The sequence below is a fragment of the Dermacentor variabilis genome, chromosome 1 (genome assembly GCF_050947875.1).
Source record: "Dermacentor variabilis isolate Ectoservices chromosome 1, ASM5094787v1, whole genome shotgun sequence".
NCBI lineage: Eukaryota > Metazoa > Arthropoda > Arachnida > Ixodida > Ixodidae > Dermacentor > Dermacentor variabilis.
The window spans coordinates 206,677,986-206,699,503 of NC_134568.1; the positions used below are offsets into that span (position 1 = coordinate 206,677,986).

Here is a 21,518-nt window from a genome sequence, read left to right on the forward strand (position 1 = left end):
TACCACAAGAAATAGTTTGAAAGAGTCGTAAACATCAGGTCAGTACTTATTTAAATTAACTTCATAATATTGACAAGTTATCGTTTTCAATTAATCCTGATTCACTCAGAGCCTAGCATAAGGAAGTACCATACAAAATTTCAATAAGAGACATTCATTTATAACGAAGTTATTAGTGATCATGTAACAAACAATTTAAAAAATTTGGTGACATACTTTAAGGTTTTGATTCATGGGGTTTATCATCCCAATGAAACACTGGGACTATGAGGGATGCAAGCTTTGACCGTCTGGAGTCTTTTAAAGTGCACCTAAATCTAAGTACACGTTTTTTTTTTTTTTTTTTTCATTTCATCTTTGTTGAAATGCAGCCACTGCCAGGAATCGAACACATGACCCCATGCCCAGCAGAAGAATGCTGTAGCCACTCAGTCACGGTGGTGGGTGCCTTAAGGTTTTTCGCTGTTGTTTGGAACATGGGAAAAAAAGTCTCCCATGAAATTTTCACTGATGTGCTCTATCTTAAGCTCCACAAATGTATGTGGTTTAGATGACAGCAATGTGGTCCAGTGTTTTGCAATAGCTCATGCCTTGTCCAATGAACTGGAGTTGTATGGCCGTGATGGGAACCAACAAACTATTCACATAGCCGTTACAGAGCAGTAGCAGCTGCTGCATACCTGACAAGTGCATGTTAAAACAGTGGTGCTAGTTTTATGTTGCCCATAACTTTGCCTCAGCTTGGCAGCATAGATGGCTGTCGGTTTTAATCTTAATTAACAAACTCTTGCTTTAATTTATTTACTTTTTTTGCAGTGCAATAACGATCAACACTACATCTCATTAAAGCTCCTGAATGTTAAGACTGTGAAATGCAACACTAAAAAGTGAAATGGTTGCAGATAAACTTCTTATACTATTCTCTTTATGCTGGTAAGAAGTTCTTTATCAGGAGCTATGAAACCTCTAAAGTGGGAGGAACATTTCTGTCTTCTTTTCTCAAGCTCTTAGATGCAAATGTGAAAAAAATATTAAGCTGACTTGTATTATAACAGATCAGTTAAAATTAGCATAAATTAATTTCTCTTTTTGCTGCTCCAACTTAAGATAGGAGTCAACATGTGGACAGTTTGACACACAAAAATCAGTGCTATTGTGATGCATCAGTCAGAGGTGCAAAAGGAAGCATCAGGAGCAGGTACCACTCAAAACAGCCATGGGCGGCAACGCTGAAGAGCCCCATTATATTGGTTTAAGGTGTGTACTAGGTCTTGCACAAAAAGCAGTAAACCTTTAAAGCACTTTTTGTGACTTAGGTACTTTTCACTCCTAATCATGCCAACCATAATACAGGGTCCATTATGTAAGTAAAGCGCATTTTCTGAGAAAAATAGATTTATTGACAGGACCTGTACAAATGGCTAAAATTCTTCAAAATACTCTCCCCCTGCATCAACACACTTGTGAAGACGTGTCTGCCACGCATGGAAGGCACCCTGAAAGTCCTCGATGGGAATGTCTCTCAGGAACGCTGTAACATGCTTTTGGATGTTTTCCACGGTCTCCCAATGCTTTCCTTTCAGCGCTCTCTTCAGTCGGGGAAACAAAAAGAAGTCACACAGAGCCAAGTCGGGACTTCAAGGGGGATGGGGACCACCAGCGTGTTGCTCCGGGCCAGGAAGTTGGTAACGATGAAGGACGTGTGGCTGGGGGCATTGTCATGCTGGGGCTTGATCTTGTCTTTGATGTCAGCCCTCACATGCACGACCCAGCATTTCAATCTCTTGAGCACCTCCAGGTAAAAGGCTGAGTTAACAGCTTCTCCCTGCGGTACAAACTCAAAATGGACGATTCCTCGGGCGTCAAAGAAGACAATGAGCATCGTTTTGATGCAAGACTTCCTCATTTGTGCTTTCTTGGGGCGGGGGGATGATTTTGTGTGCCACTCGCTGCTCTGCCGTTTTGATTCTGGGCCATACTCGAACATTCGGGATTCGTCTCCAGTTACGACAGAGAACGTCCAGCTTATTTTGAATCAAATCCAGCAATTCTTGACAGCACAAAACTCGAACTTCTTTCTGATCTTCCGTCAACACTTTCGGCACAAGCTTCATGGAGACCTTGCGCATTTGCAGATCCTCGGTCACTATCCCATGTATTGCAAATGTGGACATGTGTAGGGCAGAACCCTCGCCACATTTCCCGACCGGTTTTACCATGCTGCTATGGATAATCGCGTCATAATAAAATCATGCGCATTACTTTCATAATGGACCCTGTACATGATAAAATTTGTCTTGTCACCTCAAGCAACAATCTTTCCTCCTATCTCGCTTGTGCACTTGCAAAAATAATAATAATAATAAAGATGATAGTTCAACATTGACAACAGCAAAAACTTCAGTGCTTCAAGGTACGCAATTCACTAACAGGCATCCTATCACCTTGGCCAGCTTAAACAAATAATCTTTCTGAAGGCCACTAATTCAAATGCTACTTTAATAAGGTGCATAACAAAAACCTGTCTTATTAGTTCATGTAATATTTACATAATTCATCACATCAAGACAAAAGGCCTTTGAGAGAAAACATAGAAAACCATAACAGAGCAAAAATTTAAAAAAAACACATCAAAAGCAGGCAGCATGACCTATCATACAGTTTTACACAACACTAAAGCAACAAACATTAGCTAAAGCAATGCAAGTGTTAAGCTGATTGTGTACTGTTGAGGTCAGCCTTCCACAGTAATACTAGCCCTGCAGGCTCCATGGCATAAACAGGGCCAGTATAATATAGCAATTCCTTTTGCTTGATTCTATACCTTTTTATCATACACCAGCCATGACCAACCAATCATGGTGATAACATAGGCAGAGCACCATTCAGACCATTGGTGAAAAGCAAAAAAGAGAAAAGAACTGGAATAGCATTGCCACTTTACCCCAGCCCAGATCTAAGCTATTGATTACCTTGAATTTATTTCGATAAAAAAACTGAAAAGAAACATGTCAAGTGCACAGATGGGAATCCTGACAATAACTATCATGGTAAATGGAAGTAGTAAGTGATTTGAAATGAAAAGAAGGCAGAAGCGACTACAATAATTTTAAGTGACATTATGGATAGCTTTAAATGGTCGAAGTTTGCTAAAGTAACAGTTCAATTATAACAATATGAACATACCAAAGTTTATTATATCACTAGATCATCAAAATTCAGTGCAGAGGAACTTTGACAGAATAAGCATTCTGTTCACCTGTGTAAGTTCAATGGCGAAGCCTTTCAGTTCTTCGCTTATGGCCCCCGTAACCATAATATTTGACAGGCTCTCCATGAACACAGTGTTCAGTACTCGCTGCCTCCTAGTGCGCTCCTGCACCTTTTTTGGTGCTGATGGCACAGCAGAGTTGGGCAGCTACAAGAAAATAAACATCATGGATCAATGAGCACAGCACACAATCAAAAGGCAACTCTAATTTTATTTAATGGTGTTAAGTATGCCAGAGCTGCACCTGGGCTGTGAGAGATGCCACAGTGAAGGCTTCTGAATTAGTTTAGATTACACAGGGCTTTTCAATGCACACATAAATCTAAGCAGACAGTTCCTTTTACATACCACTCCCATCAGAATACGGCTGCAGCAGCCTAGAATCAAATCTGCTACCTGATGTTCAGCTGAGAACACCAGTGCACTTTGCTGCAAGTTTCATTGCTCAATGCAATTTAAGAGTGAACAATGTAGTGCTTATATTATGCTTCTGGTTTGTTGCTATTACTGTCACTTCAGTTGTGTTACTAAGCAAGAGCTGCTAGAAAGAAGCCAATGTTATGCAGTTATTGAAGACAGGGCTACTTGGCGCTTTTGTTGTAGTCTCAAAGCAAGGGTGCGTCATCGCTTCTTGCTTCGTCCTGTGTGTGTCGCACTGCCCATTGCCGTACCGACCACAAAAAAAAAAAAAACACCCAGTTAAAGTTGGTGAACTAGTTCTGCAGATCTTTGGTCAACATTAAAGGTAACAGAATTTGAGCAGCAAGGCAGCAGGGCAAACATACCACATATACATACTGCTGGGGGTGTCGCTTCCTGAAAAGAAGAAACAAGTTTGTAAATAAATATTCAGAGTCCCTTTACTTGAGCAGGTGTGTCTTCACACCATCAAACCTCTGTGCATCATGAGGGGATTCCGAATCATTGGATCTTTTTTTTTTTTTTTGCCAAAATATAGTTCTGAAAGATATACTGAGCACAACCCCTTTCACATATTCACCTTTGTCTCTCTAATTGATATTTTCTCTCTTGATGCAAGCACCCAGGGTTGTGCTCAAAAGGAAGCATGCAGTTTGTGCATGATCACATTGTTGCTATGGGGACTACTAAAAGATCTTTTAAAGCGAAGCTTCCTTTGCCTCTTCCCAGGGGTTTGGCATCATTCCCTTAATATAATAATATTTGGGGTTTTACGTGCCAAAACCACTTTCTGATTATGAGGCACGCCGTAGTGGAGGACTCCGGAAATTTTGACCACCTGGGGTTCTTTAACGTGCACCTAAATCTAAGCACACGGGTGTTTTCACATTTCGCCCCCATCGAAATGCGGCCGCCATGGCCGGGATTCGATCCCGTGACCTCGTGCTACATTCCCTTACCATACATATATATATATATATATATATATGTGTGTGTGTGTGTGTGTGTGTGTGTGTGTGTGTGTGTGTGTGTGTGTGTGTGTGTGTGTGTGTGTGTGTGTGTGTGTGTGTGTGTGTGTTTGTTATAAGCCGAAATAGAAAACTACCACTGTGAGGAAGGGTAAGAAGCCTTAAATGTACCTAGAAATGTGTTGTACTTCCCTCTGCCTATACACCTCTCATCAACATTCTTCCCTCGACAAGCATCATGAATCGCCTTCGTCCTTGTGACACAGGCAGTTACAGGCGATGAGGCAGTACTCGTATCATCTGCTACTGCTGCTACCTAAAACAAGCTGTAGATGTAGATCATTGTGATCAAACATTGCGATGGACCTGTGGTTTTTCTTTTTTTTTTTTCCTCATTAGTAACATACATCGTACCTGCATTTTTCAAGAATATATCTACGGCGGTCTTGTCAAAAACTGGCATGATCACTTTTGAATTATTTTGTAGCATTTTTTTTTTAATATCGGTAATAGAGACCATTAAGTTTGTGGGACGAAAGGAATCACTTTGTTTTCACTACGAACTTGGGCTGATCCAACCTTGTGGGTACGTGCCATGTGTCAACAGCAGCAACAACAGCAAGCCCCTGTTATTCATTCTACGATACATCCCAGGTCTGCACCAATCGGACAGAACGACGTGCGAATGCACCTCTTTTCACAAGTTTCAGCAGCACGAGCGCATCAAATATAAACGCTACCAGTGTGATAGCTGCAGGAAAAGTTATCTAACAGCTTTATTTTGAAAAAAGCATGAGGTGTCATTGAAGCAGGACACGATTCAAGTATGGGCAAATGTGACCATGTAGCAGCGCTCAGCCAACAGTGACTCAAGCATGCTCGACAGTGCTCGTGTGGAACAGGTGTTAAAACATCGCTTACTTTGATTTGTCAAGGAGCTTATGCAAGAAGACGCCAAGTTTTGCGTTCTCACGATGGCAGACAGAAAAATTTCTTCTCAAATAGACATAGGTGGACTGCGTTTCCGCAAATCTTCCCAAAACGCAACGCAACTCTGCCGTGGCAAAGCCGCAAACAGCCAACCGGCCGCTCATTATTCTGTGGGCCGCCATACAAAAAAGACTCAGCATGGGCCGCTCTGCGTCGCATCACATGGTTCTTGTTCTTGTTTACGCAACAAAAGTAATGGCGAATTCGCCCTAAGTTTATGGAAGGGGTCGCCACAGATAAATATAAAGTTAGAACCTGATATGCCTTATATTATTTTTTATTAAAGTACAACAAACTACGTTGTTAATATTACACTAATAAATGTTATTATAAGTTATATGCGTATATTTATGAAACGTCTTTTTCATTTTCTTCTGTACCAGGAACAGGCTTGACAGACGAAAACAGTGGACCATAGCAGTGGACCACTCACACGGCTCATACCACGACAATCAGGATCGCGTTCTGGAGGATGCGCGCGCTGCTGCGTACTAATTTAGTGACTTCATGCAGTAACCCCCGGGGCATCGAACGCAAATCAGAATGATGGCTAGGCTTTCCCTTTTCAAGGCGACCAGTAGTATGATCAGCAACACAGAAGAGTTCATCTGTCCCATTTGTTTGGAGATTTTTCAGAAGCCAGTCACGATCAGCTGCGGCCACACGTAAGGATCGCTTTGTTCTATTCGAAGCATGGCTCGCGTCGCAACGCGTTCGTGCTGCTGCGTACTCTTGCACCTCTTGCCTTTTTACATTGGTTTACTCTTTAATGCTTGTATGGTTACAGGTGAAAAAGAGGTTATTTTCGCAGTTATTGTTTTTGACTACTTGATTATTTTTCGGTAATTGCCAAGTGTTTGTTCGTTGTGCTTTTGGACCGTGGTTACTTGAGCTCGCTGCCAAACGCGTGGCTTTGTTCTAGAATTTGTATGTAACAGTGACAGCTAAGTGCCTGTGCGTTTTTTTTTTCTTAAAGTGCGAAGCGAACAGCTGATTCCAATGACTGCGGAAAACCCGTCGTGAAGCTGGAAAGGGAGTTTCGGTTTGGCGTTCTTCCCTTCGGTCGATGTGAGCTGTTGCTATGCGGGGGGTCTTGGACGTCTTTCAGATAGCTGGGGACCGCGTAAAGACCAGCCTTGAGCCGAGACGCGGACGTAAACAGCAGAGTGACTGGTGAAACGCAGTTAGAGAAGTGTTACGCAACGATGCGTGCATCCCGTGTTACAACAGTACGCATACGCAACAGCTGATATGCGTATTTCAATGGAACAGAGGTGCGTGTTACCACGAGCTTCCGGCGCAGTTCGATAGGCAGCGCGCGCTAGGCTGCCGTGTGTTCGATGCTCCGAGCTCACTTTTGGGAAAAAGTAGTGTCACAAATATTTGCGAACGCTTCGGCCAGTTCTTAACGCCACCATATGTATATGTATGCATATTTTTCTAGTTTTTAAATTGTTTTTGTCGTCTCACAACGCTTTCGTTTTTCTATTGACGGCACGTGAGAGAGCGTAGAGTTCGAAACAGCTGTTGTTCGAAATACTTCGTTTTGTTCTGCGCTTTTTCTACGCTAGTGCACATTGCGGCAAAATAAATGCCCTGTGATGGAAAATGCGCTTTGGCCATTGCGAAGCGCTGCTTTTGTAGGAGTGCCGAAATTCGCTTGTCGCATCGCTTTTAATTTTTCTTGCATTGCCAATGAATTTGCTAAACTGCTGCTACAATTATACTGTTCATCAGTCTGGTGATTAGTTCTGCAAGGGTCATGATTTATTTCGGATGTGTGTTCGGTAAGTTAGTTGAGGTGTAGTGAAACATGCGAAGTGCCTGACTTATTTCATTTGGAGTTAGTATGGCCTTCATAAGTTAAGCTGACAACTTCCATAGAATGTTTGGTAAAGTAATTGTCATAAACTTTTCATGATGGTAAAGGCATTGACAGTGATGATGTGATTAGTCGCCACTTCGGTTACTTATGTGCACTGCAACACATTGTCTCGTATACCACAGGAGACCTTTACAATCAATCATTTTATTTCTGTTTTTTCAACAAGCAATTGCAATATTTCAGTTCTTATTGTGGCATTTCGATCTTATATTTCCTATTAACCCCTTAAGTGGTTTTGATGAGCTCAGCTCATCATGACAATAATCCTGTTTTTGAAGCAATTTGGATGAACTCGGCACGTCCACTTAGTATTTCTTCTACTGCATAGACGGCTGCAGTGCCAGGCTTTGCAATCTGTGGTTATTCCGTTCTTTTTTGTTGTTGTTTTCAGCGCTTTGAGGGCCACGTTGATTGTCTTCGTGTTCTACAGCATAGACGTCGGACATTTTGTCTGCACTGGAGGGGCATGTTTATTGCTGTATTTGTTTTCTACTACAAAGATGGCAGCATTTCGTCAGCGCTCAAAGACTGCGTTTTTGAAATAATGTTTCTTTTTTTCTTTCTTTCTTTCTTTTCTTTTTGCACCTTTTGACAAATTTGGAATGATGGTGATTGCCACTGATGGCTCATATGCGAGTTGCATGTGCAAAGGAAAGCCACTGCTCAACTCTTGACAGTGACTTTTGGGTGAATTGCACGAAGACAGGACAAGGAAGGAAACAAACATGAGCGCAGACTATCAACATATGATTTGTTCTAAAATATACAGAGCATATGTGCTGATGCGAATGCACATGTGGTTAGGCGAGGAATGAGTCTCTATCTGTTATCCAAGGTACTCTAGCTCCTTATCTGTCAGATCGATTAATGGGATGCTGACGCAATTGTCCCTTCGGTGGGTTGTGTGGGCCTAAAATATTTTGCGCGTGGGGCGATTGTTGTATGTCTTCAGTATAGTGCTATGCGCAAAATCTGGTTTGCAACTGCTGCATGTCGACATGTGCGGAGCCAGATTGCTTCCTTGGCCAGCTCTGAGTTAACAGGCAGTCATTAATACAATGCCTTGTCTGTCCGATATACGAGTGACCACATGACAGAGGGACATTGTACACAACATAGCTGAGGCAGCTGCACTAATTTTTTGCTTTTTCTTGCACTTTTCGGTCGTTGCATCATCTCGGTTGACCAGCCTGCATAAATGTGCTAGTCTGTAGGGCACCGAGAAAACAACCCGCACCCCAGCGCTTCCAGCAATTTTCTTTATGTGATCCGAAATCTTTTGAATATACGGTATGACGGTAGCCTTCCGCTTGTCATTGGTGATAGAGAGCACTGTTCATCCGATTTGCATTCAGATTTGCATTTCTTGTACAAGCTTCTCTGCAATACTGAGACAACAAAAACTCCAGGAAACCTGCTGATCATAACCAACCAACTCGCGACTTGAAACTGTTCCCCATTTGATGCACACATGACCTTTTTAATGCGTTCCCTAAAAACAGCTGTTGCCACTCCCAGTTTCACTGTCTTTTAATGAAAAAGGCAAAAGACTTCTGAAAACAGGGGGCGTAAGCCCAGCATACGTGATCACTAGCTAGGTGAAGTCTCAAATCAAGAAACCTTATTTCTTGATTTTAGGGGAGGTCTCTCGTGAGGACAAGGTCAGTCATAACTGATGCGATCAAGTCATAAAGGCGATCTACCTCCTGGTCATCGCAGTCTGTTTTGTTGAAAATCACAATAGTCCACAAAATGGAAGATTCTAATGATGCTTGTGTCTGGCAAGGCTTCCAGAAGTTGTCTATCGCTTCTGGCCTATGACAGGTCACTGAAGACCGGTGCCAAGCTTGACCCTATACGGACACCCTTTCTCTGAACATACAGCTCATCCTGGAACTCAACAAATGTATACCTCAAGTAGAATGTCAGGATGTCCATGAAGCCTCCGATGCTTCTGGAAGCGAGTAGGCCCGAGTGAGTCAGTGGCTTCCATAACAGCCACACAAACCGATGCAACAGGGAGCTAATAATATAGGTCCTTTATGTCAACAGAAAATATGTTTACCTTACCAGGGTACCCTTCTTGAAGGTAAGTGGACACTTCCTCAAGACTGTGAACAATGAAAGGGTCATCAGTAGGAAGCACATGTGCAGCGATTGAAAACCAGATTTTGTGCACAGCACTATATTGAAGACACAAGAGTCGCCTCACGCGCGAAATATTTTAGACCCGCGCAATCCACCGAAGGAACAATTGTAACAGCATCCCATCAATCGATCTGACAGATAAGGAGCTTAACTACCTTTGATAACAGATATACTCATCCCTTGACTAACCACATGTGCATTTGTGTCACTATGTATGCTCTGTGTATATTCAAATAAATCGCGTGTTGATAGTGTGCACTTGTGTTTGTTTCCTTGTCCTGTTTGATGGAGTGAAGCTTGAAAATAAGCCATGAAAAAATAAAGCAAAATCAGGTCACTTTTGCTCAAAATAATTAAACACCTAAAGGGGCCTTGAACCACTTTTTATCGAAGTGGAGAAAGGCATTTGAAGTGAAAATAGGCTATTTAAAGAATATTGTTACGTAGGAAGATGCAGATGAAAAGCTATATACAAGTATATTTACAAGGAAATGCGCCGCACTTGGCTAAGAGTCAACAGCCCGCGCTAGCCTCTAATCGTCGTCGTCGTTTTCACACTGCTCACCTCTTCGTCATCACAAATACTGTTCCATAGCACTACCCCCGGCGGCAAAAGCGCCGTCCTGGAGTGACTAAAGGCCGGACTCGGAAGCAGTGTTTTAGGCTTTGAGCCTACTGACGTGCACGACACCACTAGATGCCAGAGTAGAGGACGAGGTTGAACTCGCAGGAGCAATTTCGTACTTCACAGGAGTCACCTGGTGCAGCACGCGGTAGGGCCCTGTGCATCACGAAAGGAGCTTTTCTGAAAGTCCGACGTGACGACAGGGCGGCCACAGGAGCACGAGCGCACCAGGCGAAAACTGTACGTCACGGTGGCGGGCGTTGTACTGACACTGCTGAGTGGTTTGCGAGGCCGTCAGTCGAGTACGGGCAAGCTGGCGTGCATTGTCGGCGAGGGTGATGGCGTTGCGCACATACTCGCTTGTTGAGATCGCAGCAGGAGGAAGTGCCATGTCAAGGGGCAAGGTTGGTTCGCGACCGTACAGTAGATAAAATGGAGAAAATCTGGCGGTGACGTGCCGGGAAGAATTATACGCATATATGACGTAAGGAAGGGCAATGTCCCAGTCGTGGTGGTCCTTGGAAACGTACTTGGACAGCATATCGGTAAGAGTACAGTTTAACCGCTCTGTCAGGCCATTGGTTTGAGGATGGCATGAGGTAGTCAGCTTGTGTTGAATGGAGCAGGAATGCACAATGTCGGCGATAACTTTCGAGAGGAAGTTACAACCATGGTCAGTAAGCAGCTGTCTCGGGGCGCTATGAAGCAAGATAATGCCACGCAAGAGAAAGTCCGCAACGTCAGTGGCGCAACTGGTAGGGAGAGCCCGCGTGATGGCGTATCGGGTGGCATAATCAGTTGCGACGGCTACCCATTTGTTCCCAGAAGATGACGTGGAAAAGGGACCAAGGAGGTCTAATCCAACACGAAAGAACGGTTCCACAGGGACGGTGATGGCTGGAGATGACCGGCAGGTAGCACCTGAGGTGTTTTCCGACGCTGGCAGTGATCACAGGCAGCAACATAGCATCAAACGGAGCAAGCGAGAACAGGTCAATAGAAGCAGCGGCGGACGCGGTCGTACGTGCGGGTTACCCCAAGATGTCCTGCAGTGGGTGCGTCATGCATCTCAAAGAGCACAGTCTGTCGTAGATGTTTTGGCACGACAAGAAGAAGATCAGATCCTTCACGGAGGAAGTGCCTTCGATACAGAATGCCGCCCTGGAGGACATATCGGCGAACGGATGCGTCAGTAAGTGTAGAGCGCAGACGCTCGATGAGTGCTCGCAGCAATAGGTCTCAGTAGTGCTCATCGGCGATGTTAGCGAAGGCAGGCACGGAGAAAATGCCGTTGGTGGTACTACTGTCGGCGGCGTCAGGCTCGTCTACTGGGTAGCGAGACAGTCAGTCAGCGTCCTTGTGTAGTCGGCCAGATTTGTAGGTGACAGAATACGAATATTCTTGGAGGTGTAAGGCCCAGGGACGAAGTCTTCCTGTAGGATCTTTCAGTGAGCATAACCAGCAAAGCGCGTGATGGTCTGTGACAACGGAAAAGGGTCGGCCATTAAAGTATGGGCGGAACTTCGCAACCGCCCAAACTAGGGCCAGACATTCATGCTCAGTGATGGAATAGTTGCGCTCTGAGGATGAGAGGAGCCTGCTGGCATAAGTGATAACACGGTCGTTGCCGCGCTGGCGTTGTGCCAGTACTGCGCCAATTCCGTGACCGCTGGCATCAGTACGGACTTCGGCAGGCGCAGAAGGATCGAAATGGGCCAGGACGGGAGGCGTTGTGAGAAGGTCAATTAGATACGAGAATGCAGAGGCTTCGTTACCGCCCCACCGGAAAGGGGCGTCTTTTTTCAAAAGCTCGGTTAGTGGTCGTGCTACGGCCGCGAAATTTTTCACAAAACAGCGGAAGTACGAACAAAGGCCGATGAAGCTGCACACATCCTTGACACACTTCGGAACAGGGAAGGACGTAACAGCATGGATCTTGCCTGGGTCCGGTTGCACTCTGTTTGTGTCAACGAGACGTCCAAGGACGGTAATCTGGTGACGGCTAAATTGGCACTTCGATACGTTGAGTTGCAGATCGGCTCGACGAAAAATGTCCAGGACTGCTTGAGAGGCGCTCGAGGTGCGTGGCGGACGTTGGGGAGAATACTAAAACGTCGTCCAAGTAGCACAGGCACGTGGACCATTTGAAACCGTGAAGAAGGGAGTCCATCATGTGTTCAAAAGTGGCAGGAGCGTTACATAGACCGAACGGCATCACTTTGAATTGATAAAGATCATCAGGTGTTACAAAAGCAGTCTTTTCGCGGTCGAGATCGTCCACGGCAATCTGCGAGTAGCCGGAGCAAAGGTCAATAGAGGAGAAATAGCGAGCACCGTAGAGGCAGTCAAGGGCGTCATCAATCCGAGGTCGGGGATACACGTCCTTTTTGGTAACCGTGTTAAGGTGCCAATAATCCACGCAAAAGCGCCATGAGCCATCCTTCTTTTTTTCTTTTTTAGCAGTACAACAGGTGATGCCCGTGGGCTACATGACGGTTCAATAATGTTCTTGGCAAGCATTTTGCGAACTTCTGCGTGAATAACTTGATGCTCAGCCTGTGACGCTCAATACGGGTGGCGATGAATAGGAGGGGCATCGCCAGTATTAATGCGATGTTTAACAGCTGTAGTTTGGGCCAAAGAATGATTGTTTAAGTCAAAAATATTGTGGTAGGAAAACAGAACGCGGTAGAGCTCACAAGCGTGCTCGGACGGCATGTCGGGCGCAATCATTTTCTGTGAGTCGGCGATGGTACAAATTGTCGACTGCGATGGTAGAAGAGTATCGGATGAAGTGTTGTCTACTGCAATGGATGCTACTGAGTGATCCTCAAATGAGCAAAGCTGGGCCAGAGATATCCCACGTGGCAGCACTTGTGTCGTCAAGCCGAAGTTGACCACTGGCAGGCAGACGCAATTCGCCGTAATAGATAAAACTGTATGAGGTACTGTGATCCCGTGTGTAAGGAGGACGTCTTGCATAGGAGCCACGATGTAGTGACCATCGGGGACTGGTGGGGATGACACTAGGTCAACGTAGGTCAGTGCCGAAGGTGGCAAGCGAACGAAGTCGGCGGAACTGAGGCGACTGAGGTGTGGTTCAGCAGGATCCAGAACAGGCAGGTCAAGGCGGAGAGTACTGGCGGAAGAATCGATGAGAGCAGAATGTGCGGAGAGGAAGTCTAAGCCGAGGATGATGTCGTGGGGACAGTGGGCGATGACTGTGAATAGCACGATTGTTGAGCGATCTGCGAAGGAGACACGGGCGGTACACATACCAATTACGGGGGCTGTTCCGCCATCGGCGACACGGACAACAGGCGTCGTAGCGGGCGTGATAATTTTCTTGAGCCGGTTGCGAAGGTCAGCGCTCATTACGGACAAATGCGCCCCAGTGTCTATGAGTGCAGACACAGAAATGCCGTCGACTTGCACGTCAAGAAGGTTCAGGTGAGTGGGCAAAGTCGGTAGAGGATTTGGCGGCGTAGGGAGCAATGCAGCGTCACCTCGAGGCACTGCATCGTCTAGTTTTCCAGCTGGGAACGTCGTCCCAATGGAGTCGTCGAAAAGGAGCTATGGGGCTGGGGAGAGCGAGATTGTCGTCGTTGGGGCAAAGGCGAACGAGAATAGGGGCGGGTTTGGTGCAGGAGAATCAGTGGCGGCATTATCGGAGCGTGTGGCATATGACGAGAAAGGCCACCTGGTGGGTGAGAGTAGGTAGTATAAGGAGACCGGGTCGGGGAACTTCAGCTACTGCGACAGTGCTGAGAAATGTGCCCGATTCTACGACAGTGAAAACAAATGGGCTTGTCGTCAACAGTGCGCCATTCAGATGGGTCACAGAAGCCGGGTGAGTATCAGGGTGATGGGCCAAGCAGATGGTGTGAAGATCCATGTTTGTGAACTCCTGACGGACAACTGCCTGGATCAGGGAAACCGTGACTGCAGGTGCGTTGGAGGAGCTGGAGTCGAAGGCAGCCGGATAAGCGGCCTCGATCTCATGCCGGACGATCCTGGTAACATCGCCGGTGTTGTTGGGACGAGGAGCGTCGGCACAGGAAGATGTCGCTGGGGTGTTGGGCAGATGGGCAAACAGCTTTTAGCGAGTTCCAGGCGGTGGCACTCTTCTATAACTGCATCCCCCGTCGCCACGTTGTTGAAAACGAGCAAGTTGAAGGCGTCATCAGCAGTGCTTTTGAGGATGTGGGAAACCTTGTCTGACTCAGTCAAGTGTGCGTCAACTTTGCGGCACAGAGCCAAAACGTCCTGAACGTACGTGACGTAGGGCTCTGTTGACGTCTGCACACGGCCGGATAACGTCTTCTGCGCGCCAAGTTGGTGACCGTAGGGGTTGCCGAACAAGTCTTGGAGCTTTTGCTTAAGCAAATCCCAACTGGTGAGCTGATCTTCGTGCGTCCGAAACCAAACTCGAGGTGTGCCACCGAGGTAAAAGACTACATTGGCAAGCATGATAGTAGGGTCCCACCGGTTATTGCGGCTGATGTGTTCGTACAGGCTGGTCCAGTCCTCGACGTCTTCCCCATCTTTGCCCGAGAATACGCCAGGATCACGGGGAGTGGGGAGAGCGATGTAGGTTGTCGAAGTGGCAGCAGGTGTCTGAGGCGGCTGTGTCAAGTTTTCGTCACCGGGAGCCTTGAAGGAAGGCTCGACGTACCGTCCACTGTGAAGCTCCGTGACGAGGTACAGGGAACGTCCACCTCCACCAGATGCGTTACGTAGGAAGACGCAGACAAAAGGCTATATACAAGTATATTTACAAGGAAATATGCCACACTTGGCCTAGAGGCAGCAGCCCGCGCTAGCCTCTAATCGTCGTCTTTGTCGTCGTCTTCACGCTGCTCGCCTCTTCGTCATCGCAAATACTGTTCCGTAGCAATATGCTGCCACAAAAACTACTTCAATGCATTCAATCCATGGCAAGCTTTTCAAATTTCATTTTGGATGTTAACGTGGACGCTACAAATTTTAATTTTGGTGCCTACGATGCACCAAATACGGTTGGCCTCGGGGAGCCTCAGTGTGTTCACTTAGCAGACTCGTCGCTGCCCCCTTGGCGGCTGCGGTATCTACATTATATAGCTGACTGCAGCTATTAATAGCAACCACGTATGGGAATCCGCTTTATTATAAAATAAAGCATCCAGAAGAGAATGAGGAGAAGGCTTCTGTTGAAAAGAGAGCGTTTGAGAGAAAGGTGACATCGCACTCCGCTTGCGAGCTCCACACGCCGTGTATGACAAAACTTGGCTGAGATGGTCACCGTAGTGCATACTACCCGATGACTGTGTTATTTCACCAAACCCGAGGAGTGGTTCTAGGCCCCTTTAAAGGGTTACTAGACTAGTTGTAACTAAACAAGGTGAAGGGTGCACAGATAAAAAGTGGGCAAAGGCCTATTTTGATTGCATGTGAAAGCGTTGGCTCCAGGTGACGGCTTTCCTTTGTTTTCTTAGTTGTAACCGCCTAGTGGTAGCTATATTTTGCACTTTTTGTTAAATATTACGTTAAAAAACTGTTTCACACAGTTACGTGTGAACTAAGCAGGTACCATCACTCGTGGTGTTCAACAAAATCAACCATGCAAACAGGTTGTGTAAAAATGTGCATGTATTTGATCAGCTGTGTATTTTTCTTCATCTTGGACCGCATGTTGGGAGTCGGTATAGTGAGCGGTGCATCCTGTCCTCGTCTTCTTTTTTTCTTTTCGTATATTCGTGTTGCCAGGACTATATGTGGACCTAATTTATTCTCGCACTCTGCTCTACTTTTCCTGAACCTGTACTGTTATGCTTCTTTAGAATATTCTTAGTATTAATAATTTAATGTTACGTAAAAAAGAGTAGCTGCCGTCACCGTTATTTGGCGGCTAACTTTCTTTTGTGTTTATTTCAATAAGAAAACAAGAAAAGGGCCAGTGCTCTTTGTATCTTAAAGCATTTAAGCCAGTTCCTGACTGCATATTGACGGTGCTTTGTTTCTGCATTCTCGTACCCGCCGTGGTTGTTTAGTTGCTATGTTAGGCTGCTAAGCACAAGGTCACGGGATTGAATTTAGGCTACAGCGGCTGCATTTTTGTGGGGGGCGAAATGCAAAAACCTGTTTGCTTAGATTTAGGTGTATGTTAAAGAACCCCAGGTGGTTCAAAGTATTCCGGAGTCCCCCACTACGGCGTGCCTCCTAATCGGATCGTGGTTTTAGCTCGTGAAACCCCATAATTAGATTTTTTTTTTCATTTTCGTTTCACGCAGGCATACACTGTTCCATCAGAACTGACTATTTCTCATTTTTGGTTACTGTGTTGTACAGTGTTGTGGCCCTAAGGGAAATGCCATTGCAGTTTTTGCAGTGGGTGCCTGGCCCAGTGCAAGCAAGATGATCCCAAGTGCCCACTTTGCCGGTCCACCTTTGATCCTAGCAAAACAGTGCGGGCCAAAGACCTCGCCAAGAACATTTCTTCACTCAAGGCTGCCTGCTCAGGCTGTAGGAAAGTGGTAAGCTAACTAGCACTGTCCAGTGTGGCCACTAGGTGTTAACCAAAACGGGCTTGCTCAGCTCTCGCTGTCCAAGCTGCGGGCCCACCACAGCAGCTGCTCAGATGAAATGGAGGGTGCTGCAGCCGCACCTCCCGTGTACCAGCCTCCGCACAGTCAGTCATCTGGCAAAGAAAACCGGTTCACCTTTCCTTGCCCCTACTGTGAAATGGACAACCTGGATCTTGCTGCCCTAAGGGACCATTGCAATGCCAACCACTACAACAGCCCACACTCTGTGGTGAGTCGTTACGTTCTGGGATGTTATTCCTTGCAAAAAATAATGTTTGTGCATTCCTTTGCTGATAATGGTGAAGGGGAAGGTGTTTAACAGAAAATTGAGTTGTTTGCATACACATCGAAAGGTCACACGAGGAGGGGGGGGGGGGGAGTGATGTGCATGTGTGCATGATTGTTGTTTTCACTTGTAGTTAGCTGTGCAAAAAAGGCCCTACATGTACTTTATTCAAATGCACACTTGAATAACATGCGCCTGAGTTCTGTGGTGAGAACAAGAAAAAATTGCGAATACCATTTTTTTTTTTTACACACTCTGGCCTACACACAGAAATTTGTTCTTTTGTTCTGCTTGCACAAGTCATGCGCAAACACAGTGCATTTTTACATGCAAATTGCACATGCTAGCGTCAGGCAAAATTTTGGATACTACCTAGTTGCCATGCTAGTGGGAAAAAGAAACATTTTTGTCAGTGACATGCTTTGCTTTTGCCAGCATGCCATTTGTGGCGAACGTGCAGTGGTAGCTGTATCGGTGCTGCACACCTCGAGTTTTGTCATCAAATCTAATTAACTACACTGTACTTAAATCTAGTGGATGCAGGCGGTCCATGTGGCAGTAACATTGTGCACGGTATGCGCAGCTCGCTGCTCTTTCCCTGCAGGGGCGTCTGCGTCAGCAGACGTTTGGTGTGTTGCGACACCACGTACCCAATCGCATGAGTGTGATTAGCGACATCATTGTTTGATGTAATGTGATATGTGGACAGTGGGACACATACATCCTGCTTTTTGACTGCCGTTAAAACACCGCGCCCCATCAAAGCAGTGGCAATCATGCTGAGGTGTATAGAAATTTTGTTGCTTAAAGGGACTGCCAAGCAGTTATAGTAACACTGCCTCCCCCCCCCCTTTTTTTTAAGTGTGATGCAACGCTTACCGGTCATTGTCTAATCTTGCAGTGGTAACGTAGGAAACATTGAGGAAGATCTATATAGGGATTTTTCCATCGGCAGTTGTGGTCCTGTTTATGAAGTCGTACACTGGAAACATGCTGAAAACAGTGATCACGACTTTCTGTAGCAATTTAATATTACAATTCCTACTGTGAATGTCATGCTCTATTGTATCACAATAAATTGTGGTCTTTTCATTTCCATCAAAATCTCATGACATGTTCTGGGCAGTTGTTCATCCCTTGAAGTGTTCAAAGAAGCTTCAAGCAGAGTTTCATGTAACAGACATTGGCTGTTTCATTGCAGGCTTATCTTTTCCATGGTAAAAAGTAAATGTGACCGCAGCTTGTATTTGTTTAGTGCGAAGTGCTACAGCATTGAGAAAACCTTGAAAAAGAAAGGGTGGCGAGAGAGAGGTGGATTTGAGGTACTGCAAAGTCAAAGTGAAAATTAGCAAAAGAGTTTTAGTAAGGGTTCCCTGAACTTTTTCGTTGAACAGTAAAAAATTTTACCCCCCCCCCCTTCCCTCCTGTCCTTCCCACCCAATCAACTTTCATTTCCACGTGTCTGGCTGTTTGCATTTAGCTCCTTCAACGAAAACGGCTGTGTCTATCTGGTGAAATGCTGTTCCTTTGTTTTGCTACTGTCATTATCATGGTTCCCCATATAACAATACTGAAAGCAGCTATTTATCATTGACAAGCTGCTCAGTTGACCAAATGTCCAGTAGTGAATGGCATGCATGCATGTGTCAAATAATGCAATGTAAGCCTTTTATCACCAAATGGACTGCACACAAACTCATTTTGGCAGGAAATGAGCAATATTTGGTATCCTATTTTTAAAATATGTATGATTTGAAGACCCCCTATAAATGCACTTTCACTGAACCTTTTCAATTAAAACCAAATTCCCAGTGCAAAAACTTTTTCATTTTGCTCTCTCTCTCTGTCTCTCTCTCTCTCTCTCTCTCTCTCTCTCTCTCTCTCTCTCTCTCTCTATATATATATATATATATATATATATACATATATATATATATATATATATATATATATATATATATATATATATATATATATATATATATATATATATATATAGACACACACACACACACACACACACACACCAGTAGCACTTAATCTTATGTGTAGTGTTGAAATAGATGTTGTGGTGTATAAGAACGGTATGTGTGGTTTATTTGTGCAGGTATGCCCGGTGTGTGCCTCCATGCCATGGGGGAATCCTCACCAGAAGTCCATCAATTTTCTAAGTCACCTCAACCTCAGGCACCGTTTCGAGTATGACACCTATGTGGTGAGTAAACTCGACTTTGTGGCACTGTCTCCAAAAAGACTTGTAATGGTGTTGAAAGCAAAAGAAAAATGCTGGGTACCTCTATACTTAGTGATAACCTAAGAATTCGATACAAGCTCAGCTCTCAAAACCACACTACACCTGCATTCTGTGCTTCCAGTACATAGTTCTCTGCTATGACATCATGGAAATGCAGCCGGCTGGTGCATTTATACAAATTCTCGAGCTATGCAGCAGTGTATTTGCTGCTGCAGTCTTATGTTGTTGCCAGCTGTAGCTCTACTATTTATTGGGCATCAAGTCGTTTGCTGATGTGCATTGCTTACTTTCATTAATAAAGCAAGTGTTTGTAGGCATTGAAATTGTGAAGAGGCAAAAAGAAAAAAAAATGGGGCCACAGTTCTAATTTAGATTTTTTTTTGCACTTAATATTTTGAGCACCATTAAGATAAAAGAGTGGTGTGGAAGGTACTTCTTTTTTTTGTTTTCATGGTCATGCTTAAACATTCTGCGGCTCTGTGCATTAAAAGTCAACAATGCTGTCACAATGGCTTGAAAGAGTGAAAATCACGTTGTGCATCATATTAGAACAGTAGAAAAATCGCCAGTTTCTGTAGTCTGACAAATTACTCATGCACACACACTTTCCTGCAGCAACAAACACACGTATGTACATGCATGTGTGTTAATAATTATTCATTATTAATTGTTATGCATGTTGCAGATTGGCCAGCATAGACTAACTGATCAGCACCATAACATAGCAGTTGCAAGCCTTGTTCTCTCCGGGAAAGACTTCTTTTAAATGCCTTAAATTCACAGCAACACTTTGCAGGGTGTTTTCCAGCCATTTAGGCCTGGTGGACATGGTTTGCTGTTTTGTTTACTGTAGTTGCTTCTATGATCAATTTAAAAGGCCTTCCGACTTGCTAGGTTCATTCTCCAGTAATAAGGTGACATGTTCATTGGCTTGGTAGTTGTGAGTGATAACTCGTATTTTGTAGTGATGCAGGGAGCGACACAACTTTGACGTTCCAAAGTTTATTTTAGTCTACGGAGACTGCATGGCAACGACAAATGCTGGTGAAGGTAAGGCTTGTGCAGTAACATTAAGTTACTGAAGGAGTACATACTGTTTTGAGATGACTTCCAGATGGAATGCATCCTTTTCAAGAAGAAATCCTAACGAGATTTAAAAAAAAAATAATCTTGTGGCCGCCACCATGACGGAATTTATTTTTGACTGCCCTACATACCCTGTCATATGTGGGTAAGGACTGCATGGAAAGTAATGCTAGTAACGATTCAGCATTTCATTCAGAAAGCTGAACCGTCACTGGCATTTTAAAATGTTGCTTGCCTCAGTAATGCAGAAATTGCTCTGGGTTTTCTGATGCAGGACTACGGCATCGATGATGATGACGCCCTGCAGCAGGCCTTGGAAGCTTCCCTCAAGGAGAAATAAAGGCCAAAGTGGCATTCCGGCTGTTTGGAAAGATATACCTTTTCTATGCTTTTTTTTACCAGTCATGATCAGCATGAGAGAGGTCTTTCGCCTCAGATGCTGGGTGCCACATTTTTTTTCTATTGCAGTTTTTAAATATAGGTCTTCGTTGCTGCAGGAACAGCACTATATGTTAGCAATGTTAGTAGTGTCTCTCAGAGCTGCAAGTCTGACAAGGGTCATGTTTGGAAACAGCATCTTGCTTTCTATCTCTTTATTAAGGGGCTGACAAAAATCTTTTCAAAGCAAATGAAGATTCGTTGTCAGAATTAATCTGATTAACTAGTTCGTGGTGCATGTATTGAACCACCAACAAAGTGAGTGGGGCAGGGAGGCTGCACCCATACCCAGCTACATTGCCTCCCAAGATTTGCGGTGTTCTGCAGGATTTTCACGCCATACTGCACCAATCAGGGAGGCATTGTTGTGCTACACAATGACTTTAAATTTTGCTGGTGCTTAAGGCACATTTAAAGATATTTTATGGATACAAAGTTTAATATATTTGACTTAGTCCGATGTTATTAAAGCACCGTGTAATTGCATAGTGCATATAAGTAAGGACAATGTTCCACTGTGGAGTGTTGCAGCCTTCTCTGCCAATCTAGGTTTTCATGTTAACCATCCATCAGTCACCGATTTC

At 44.7% G+C, this 21,518-nt stretch overlaps 2 protein-coding genes across 4 annotated transcripts in view; one reads left to right on the top strand and one right to left on the bottom strand.

Moving 5' to 3' along the window:
- The window catches only part of LOC142591292 (uncharacterized), a 50,717-nt gene extending 44,887 nt beyond the window's left edge, over positions 1–5,830 (bottom strand). The window contains exons 1-3 of the mRNA XM_075703624.1: positions 5,581–5,830; positions 4,057–4,087; positions 3,260–3,418 (exon numbers count right to left, since the gene is read on the bottom strand). Coding sequence (XP_075559739.1) covers positions 3,260–3,418; positions 4,057–4,087; positions 5,581–5,789 — 399 coding nt within the window. The 5' untranslated portion in view covers positions 5,790–5,830. The remainder of the gene's footprint in view (positions 1–3,259; positions 3,419–4,056; positions 4,088–5,580) is intronic.
- A 227-nt stretch (positions 5,831–6,057) lies between these two features.
- On the top strand, positions 6,058–20,871 carry LOC142591331 (E3 ubiquitin-protein ligase RNF166-like). Of its 3 annotated transcripts, none has more exons than XM_075703660.1 (5): positions 6,058–6,314; positions 16,666–16,819; positions 16,881–17,099; positions 19,264–19,371; positions 20,771–20,871. In XM_075703660.1, the coding sequence occupies exons 1-5, from the start codon at positions 6,193–6,195 to the stop codon at positions 20,834–20,836; spliced, it is 669 nt and encodes a 222-aa protein (XP_075559775.1). In that variant the 5' UTR covers positions 6,058–6,192; the 3' UTR covers positions 20,837–20,871. The 3 variants fall into 3 exon arrangements, with proteins under 3 accessions (XP_075559775.1, XP_075559782.1, XP_075559785.1); XM_075703667.1 differs by lacking the exon at positions 6,058–6,314 and adding an exon at positions 6,778–6,923; XM_075703670.1 differs by lacking the exon at positions 6,058–6,314 and adding an exon at positions 7,012–7,075.
- The last annotated feature ends 647 nt before the right edge of the window (positions 20,872–21,518 follow it).